This window comes from Etheostoma spectabile, chromosome 22 (assembly GCF_008692095.1).
Source record: "Etheostoma spectabile isolate EspeVRDwgs_2016 chromosome 22, UIUC_Espe_1.0, whole genome shotgun sequence".
NCBI lineage: Eukaryota > Metazoa > Chordata > Actinopteri > Perciformes > Percidae > Etheostoma > Etheostoma spectabile.
This window is the reverse complement of record NC_045754.1, coordinates 8,049,723-8,056,780: the sequence shown is the minus strand read 5'-3', so window position 1 is coordinate 8,056,780 and position 7,058 is coordinate 8,049,723. Positions and strand designations below refer to the sequence as shown.

Below are 7,058 nucleotides of genomic sequence, written 5' to 3'. Positions count from 1 at the left end.
ATATATATATATATATATATATCTTAGTAAAAATAAATAAATGAATACAGTAGAAACCAAGTGCCATGTGGTGTCATTTCTTGCAGTGTAGAGTCAGGTATTTCTCTTAGTCATCGATCTGTACCATAACCTCCATCGATGATTACCGCTCGAGCGGCTGATCAAGTACTTGTACTTTCCTTTCCTTCAACAAAGTCCCACAGCGGCGTTGCCCTGTGATTGCACAACGGCCACGCGAGGGAATCCCGGCAGCTGATTGGACAATGCTGGTTTTATGACGTCACACGGAATGTTCAGCGGTGCCAGTTTATAACGTGCGGAGAGAATCGTTGCTTCTAATCACAGCTGTTGTGGGATCTGCGCATGTCGAGGACCCAAACACACAACGATATGGTGAGATATATTTTATTTTATTTTGGTTGATGTGTGTCTGTGCATATTTTAGAAAGTTGAAATTCATTTTACTTATTTCTTACCCGGTTTAGAGAACTCTTCTTAATACAACATCAGCATGTAGGCACGCTTGATCCCTGAAGAGCACATGCTACAGTTTGTTTTCATTGTAAAATTAAGTGATATGATAGTTAGTATTCTTTGTTAGGTTTTTCTTTTTCTTTTTCCCTCTCCTCTTTCCTTTTTCTTGAAAATCATTAACACATTTTCAAAAATGAAGTGATATGAAGATATCTGAGAGCTTGAGGTGATTGCGTAACTGTGTGGAGATAGTTCACACATCCTCTGTGTGGGTTTTGAGTCAGCTGTCTCTGTGTGCCATTCCCAGCATGCATCTAGGCGCCTTGCATGATAGCACAGCATCTCCAAAATGTAGGCTACTGTGTTAATGGCAGGGCTTGCAACAAACTGCTATCCTTTTGAATCAATCAATCAATCAATCAATCAATCAATCAATCAATCAATCTTTATTGTGTACCCATCACAAGTGCTGAGAGCTGATGTGACAGATACTACAAAATAATACATAGTATAGTAGGCCTAGGCCATAAAAAAAATCTGAGCAAGTTTAACCAGAAAGGTTTTCCATAGACCACCAGAACACCCAAGTAGTACTTACTGTAATAAACAAAATTAGCTTATAATGTTTAAAATAACATTTAAAAAAGGGGGTTAACTGCTATGTACATTTAAAAAGTCCCTACGTCATTATATTATTATTGTTTTCATATGTTTAATTTCATTTACCTATAGATTGTAGATTTCCACTGGATTACAATTGTATTCATTATTATGTATTTGTAATTATTTTTGTGAGTTGTTGTTTTACATATTTTTTAATGAATTTAAATGAATATTTATAAATCTATTGTATTGGTAATGGTGGCTTACAGTTTCCCTAACAGTAAAAGAAAATCAAGGGGTTATAAGGAGACACCTATGCAACATCAGTCAACCATGTATATTAAACATGACATAAAATAGTTTGGATTCAAAATTTCCCAAAAATTAATTAAAGTTGCAATAGATTTTTCTCTCATTGATTCGTACCATATGAATGTTAGAAGTAAGGATTTATAAAATGGCTGTTATGTATAATTTATGTCCCTGTGTGTGTGTGTGTGTGTGTTTTGACAGTCACTACATGAAAACACAATGGACAGAGTGCCTGGGGAGAGATCAGAAAGCACAGACAGCAGACAGAGACACAGACTGTATCCATCACTGCCCAACATAGACAGGTATCAGACATTAATAATTCATGCAGATTTCTTCCTACCGTGTACTGGCTAAAGTGAAAGTCCTGAATGGACATGGTAATCAAAAAGTACAGAAGTCACTTAAAGTATCAAAAGTAGCTGGAGTAAAATTACTCATGATGCAGATATCTTGGAAAAAAAGCTTCAAAAGTGTTACATTATTGTAAAATATTATATATTGTTGTTGTTTTTACCACTACTGAGTACACGTGAGATCATTTTAACATTGTAGTTTGTCCTTGTGGAGCCAAGTTTAGATACTTTGTAATGTTCTAGGGTCAATTAGTATTGTAGTACAGCATCACATGACATACTAGTTTATGTTTTTTGGTAATTTTGTGATGTTTTTAATGTAAAAAGTAACTACTAACCATAGGTGTCAAATAAATAAGTAAAAAGTACAATATTTGTATCTGAGTGGAGTAGAAGTATAAAGTAGCATAAAATGTATTTATGAGTGAATGTGCTGAGTTACATCCCACCACTGCTGGCTTGATGTTATTAATAAAAGGGGTGAAACAATGTTCATTTTTTTGTTCATGTGATCAAATGTTTTCAGGTACGAGGTTTGTGTGGCGGACCCCTCCACCGGGGACAAGCGTCCCACAGCTGCAGTTTATCACACCGACCGTCTGCTGGAAGCCACCCAGGTAATATTACCAGTTGCAACATTGGAAGATACGTCCAAGTCCCTGACCGCAAAGAAATTACCATATTGTTCTTTTGCGTTACTGGAAACACAACAAAGCAAAACTTCCAAACATGTGTAAGAGGAAGTTAGTGGATACAGTCATATTGCATAATTGCCCGTGCAGTCATAGGAGGGCATATCGGGTGCTAGATTTGAATGGTTTCTCTTTTTGTCTCTTTCATGTGCAGCAGTCGGACGCTGCCAGGAGTGACGTCCGAATGAAAGCACAGATACTTATCTTGGAGGAGCAAAGGCAGGAGGTGAGTCGTTTCAGAAGTGAGATTTATATTCATCCCGGAACACACATGTACCTTTTCAGTACTTAAAATATTCATGTTCTTTCTTTTTTTTACTCAGCTTCTTTGCATTAATGAGAGATGGGCAAAAGAGTACCGCACCATGTTACGGTACTACAAAGAAAAGGTAAATCCACAGTCGGGGTTTTTATTCAGCGTTTGTTTGCTCACATGTCATTTCAGTACTTTCACGCCATGTGTCATGTCTCCTTTTCTCTGCCTCAGGTCCAAGGTTTAAAAGCATCCCTGCAACATGAGCGCTCTGAAGAGGAGATGTGTGAAGGAGGAAAAAAGACACCTTGTACAAGAGAGTCAAAAGATAAAGAGAGTATACAGGTAAATCCAGAGTGTATTTTTTTTTTTATTCCACCTACAGTTCAAGGCAATTTAAAGGATTACATCTGGGAAAATACGTTTAATAATTTTTGATTCTCGTTGGAAAATTCACACAGACTGTTGATGGGTTACAAAAAGCAGAAAAGGAGGCAAAGGAGCTGCGAGCACAAAACACCACTTTGACCCGAAGAGGGCAGCATCAGCATGAGGAGATCATACGACTAAACAAGGTGAGTCCTGTAATATTACATATCAGCGAGGGCGCCATGTCCTCTGGGGACAGGTGGCACAAGTCCCCCACACTTTTCAAAAATCCAGTTTGTGCCATTTTTGGACCCCCAGCCCCCCGTTTTGTGTGCCCCCCCCTAGCTTTTTAAAAGCATAAACCCGTTTACTGCCCCACATTATTCAAATGTGCACACGCACTCAGGTCTTTTGCTTTTTGTGAAGATTGGGGTCTTTTATACCTTTTTTTTTTTTTTTTTTTTTTTTTTTTTTTTTTTTAAACACAATTTATTCATGACCAACGTAGGCTATAAGCCACTTGGAAGTTGGAACAAAGAAATAAAATAAGTCCTCCAGAGGCCAGCCTCCATTTCACCTCCTCAGCATCCATTTTCGCACTAAACACATCACCTGACCTGACTTAATTTACCGTCCAACCCAGAGTGAAACCCGAGCCCGTGTAAAATGATAGATATGAAGATCTTTGCTCGAACCCGTCGGGTACGTCGGGCAAAGATCTTCAGCTCTACCCCACTTCTAAAAACCAAAGTTACACTCTTGCATATCAGAATGTGTTTTTGAGTTTGTTGTTCCCTGCAACAACAGTGGTATTTTAGCTGCTATGATATGTTTGTTCAGGCTCTAGATGAGGCACTCCAAACTACTCAGCCTCTTGATGTGAGCAGTGAAACACTACAGGTCTGGAAACAGCAGGTGAGCTTTATATATTATATTTGTGCATTTTCAAATAGACGCTTGTTTGCTTTTATTCGAGTTGGGTGAGAAGATAGATACCAATTTCATGTTTGAACGCTAAATATGAAGCTAAAGGCAGCAGTTAGCATAGCTTAGCATACAGACTGCACACAGCTAGCCTGGCTCTGACAGCAGGTAACAACACCCACCTATCAGCCCCTCTCTAGGTCACTCATTAACACATTACATTAGTTGTTACGTGTTTGCTCAGTCCGTACGAAAATGGTTGCCTGGTAAGTTATGAGATTACTGTTCCCAGCCAAGAAATAGTCAGACACATAACCTCTGTAAAAACACAAATTGTTGGTTTTACACTTTGGTAATTGTACAGATTAAACAAAATAGTTATAGCATGTTAATCAGTGATATTTACAAGGGGATGGTAGCTGTATTTTCACCCTTGAGACAGAGTGAGGATAGCTGTTTTCCTTTGTTTGTCAGTCTTTGTGCTAAGCTAAGATAGCTAGCTAGCTGCTTCATATGTAGCACAAAACACAAGATTGGTATCACTCTTCTTACTCTCTGCAAGAAAGTGATTATGGGTAATTCCCATATTCTCACATCATGTTTCCTTGTTGTCCATTTTTCAGGCCGAAGTCTACAAGGAAGACTTTTTGAAGGAGCGGAAAGACAGGGTGAAGCTGAAGGAGAAGTATTTGGAACAAGAGAAGAAGTTTCAGAAAGTTTACCGTGAGCTACATGTCCTCAAATGTCAGGTACAACTCCCCATTCAGAGTTTATGTGATTGTATTCTGCCCCCTTCATTACAGTAAATATAGATTTAAGGCATGATGACTTTAAAATCGGGTCTCTCTGTTTTTACAGTTGACTCGGACACCGCCGTCTGCACTTGAATGCACCTGCACAAATCGGGCAACAAACTGGGAGGTTCGCCGGATTAATCAGCACCTCATCCAGCTACAAAGACGTTGAAAAAAAGAGCAAAATACAACAGCATCCTTGCTCTTTATGTGATAATGTATGTTGCCTGTCACAGATTACAGTTAATCATTAGCAGGGTGAGACTTTGCTGCTAGTTTGTCACACAGGACAACATCAAGGAGGTTAGCTCTGTTCTGTTCCAGTCCATGGCCAACCGTCTGCTGCAGGTTCAGCTTTGTGTAACGAAGCCAATCCACCAGCCTGGGCCATTACCAGACTTAGGAAGCAAACATAAAAAGACATTTAAACAGCCTGTGAAAAAGAAATGCAATCCCGTCGTATAAACAGGTCCTGAGAGGAGCAAAGCAGAGTGAAATAAATAATTCCACCTATCGTGTGCAAAGTTTGCAATGTAAGCCATTGTGAGCTTTCTCAGTTCCTGCCACTCTTGTGTCCAAGATAGAAAGTGAGAGAGATATTATTGCACTGCCCATAACACTAGTTTCTCCAACAAAGGTGCAACATGAATAAATTGAATGTTCTTTCTGTTTCAAGTACTTGTAACCACAGTGTGCCCGGTACAGATGGGAGATAATTCCAAGGAAAAACAAAGCATCATCATAGTGGTCGGCTCTTCTCCTGCTGTGCATCAGAGCTGAATGCTGAAACTATTAGACGTACACAGGCATACCGTCATCTGTCAGGAGGAATTCAAAAATGCGAGTCATGTTGTGACGACAAGGGCTGTAATTGATTCGACTAGCTATAAAGCACCTCTGTGGTATGAGGACACTTTAAGGACAGGAAGAACGAGCACCATGTTGCCAAGTTGTACTTATTCATTCAGTATTAGTTCAATTGCACCTGAGGCCTGTCAGAGAAAAAAAAAAAAAGAGGTTATGACAAAAAGAAAAAAAGGCATAGGAGCATTTTTTGTACTGTATACCATATGTATGAATGTTTGAAGGAATTTGTTATTGGTTTTTCTGTTTTTTGTTTATTTATCATGAAAATAAAGCATCACGGTGATATGAAATCTTCCCTCTTCAGAATTTACTGTATCTGTGGATGGTTACCACATCTTTAAATTACTAGTAGTCCTTGGTCCTTGGGGCCTTATTCCTGTCTTTCCTGGTAAAGTCAGCTAACTGTACAGACGACTAAAAGCAAAAGAGGGGGCACCGGTAACGTTAACGGAGGTGTAGCTAACGTTACAAGTGTCCGCAGTTCTGACTCGGGTGCCTGGGTCTGTTTCCCAACTGCCGTTTTACGTCCTTAGCACCAGAATTACGTGCTGACCGGGAAGGTTGCTAGCTGGCTGGGGGTTGACAGTGGATATGTCCCCGGGCTGGGGCTGCAATGATAGTGAATGGTTGCTAGCTTGCTGGGGGCTGACTGTGGAATGGATGTGTCTGCGGACCAGGGCTGTTGTCAGCTCTCATCCCGACTGAAGCCTCGCAGCGCAGGGAGACTGAGGCAGAAAACAGAGGTGTGCTAGCTAGCTAAATTACCATGAGATTAGTTGTCTATCTATAAAGCTAACGTTACTAATAAATTCGTGGGTTAGCTAGCCCAGAGTTGTTAACCGTGGTCAAAACAATCATACTAAAAATAAATGAGCGTGTTGAAGCGTGTGTCGTAATGTTACGTTACCCACCGAAAATTACATTTGCATTAGCATTAGCTACTTGTCAACCAGCACCTTTACAGGAGGCACCAAAGCACTTTTCCTCTTCGTTTCCCCTACAGGTTGGGAACGGAATTGTTACCATCATTCTTATGTCTCATTCCAAAGACTTGGTTTCAAGGGCCAAGGGGTAGGGGTAAGATGGAGAAATGGGATTCAGCCTTAATGAACCACTGAAACGATTTTTGAAACAATTATTTTAAGGTAAAATACAATCTTTGTTGGATCAATTAAAATTGAAATCAATCAATAAATAAGGTATCTGTTGTCTTACCCTACTGTGTTGCAAACTGGGATGTTATCAATGACAAAACGATGCTATGTGGCAGCAAAAATATTAGGTTTAATGAGGCCCCCCCCCCAAAAAAAAAGAATTGAGGTTTGTATCAAATCGTGGGTCAAACATCCTGAACTGAACCAAAGTTTGGTGTATTGTTTTATTTATATATATATGTATATGTGTGTGTGTGTGT

At 39.6% G+C, this 7,058-nt stretch overlaps 1 protein-coding gene across 1 annotated transcript; it reads left to right on the top strand.

Annotated features, from left to right (window-relative positions):
• Window positions 1–209: 209 nt before the first annotated feature.
• On the top strand, window positions 210–5,929 carry LOC116672059 (TNFAIP3-interacting protein 3). Its single transcript, XM_032503638.1, has 10 exons — window positions 210–393; window positions 1,591–1,694; window positions 2,272–2,362; window positions 2,595–2,663; window positions 2,761–2,826; window positions 2,925–3,028; window positions 3,145–3,265; window positions 3,900–3,974; window positions 4,607–4,732; window positions 4,842–5,929. The coding sequence occupies exons 1-10, from the start codon at window positions 364–366 to the stop codon at window positions 4,947–4,949; spliced, it is 894 nt and encodes a 297-aa protein (XP_032359529.1). The 5' UTR covers window positions 210–363; the 3' UTR covers window positions 4,950–5,929.
• The last annotated feature ends 1,129 nt before the right edge of the window (window positions 5,930–7,058 follow it).

What these genes read in the sequence shown, in the direction of transcription:
- LOC116672059 (XM_032503638.1), top strand. Translation starts at nt 364, where the DNA reads ATGTCGAGGACCCAAACACACAACGATATG. An exon ending in TACGGTACTACAAAGAAAAG is followed by an intron (nt 2,827 to 2,924) that starts GTAAATCCACAG and finishes TCTCTGCCTCAG; the next exon opens with GTCCAAGGTTTAAAAGCATC. An exon ending in AGATCATACGACTAAACAAG is followed by an intron (nt 3,266 to 3,899) that starts GTGAGTCCTGTA and finishes ATGTTTGTTCAG; the next exon opens with GCTCTAGATGAGGCACTCCA.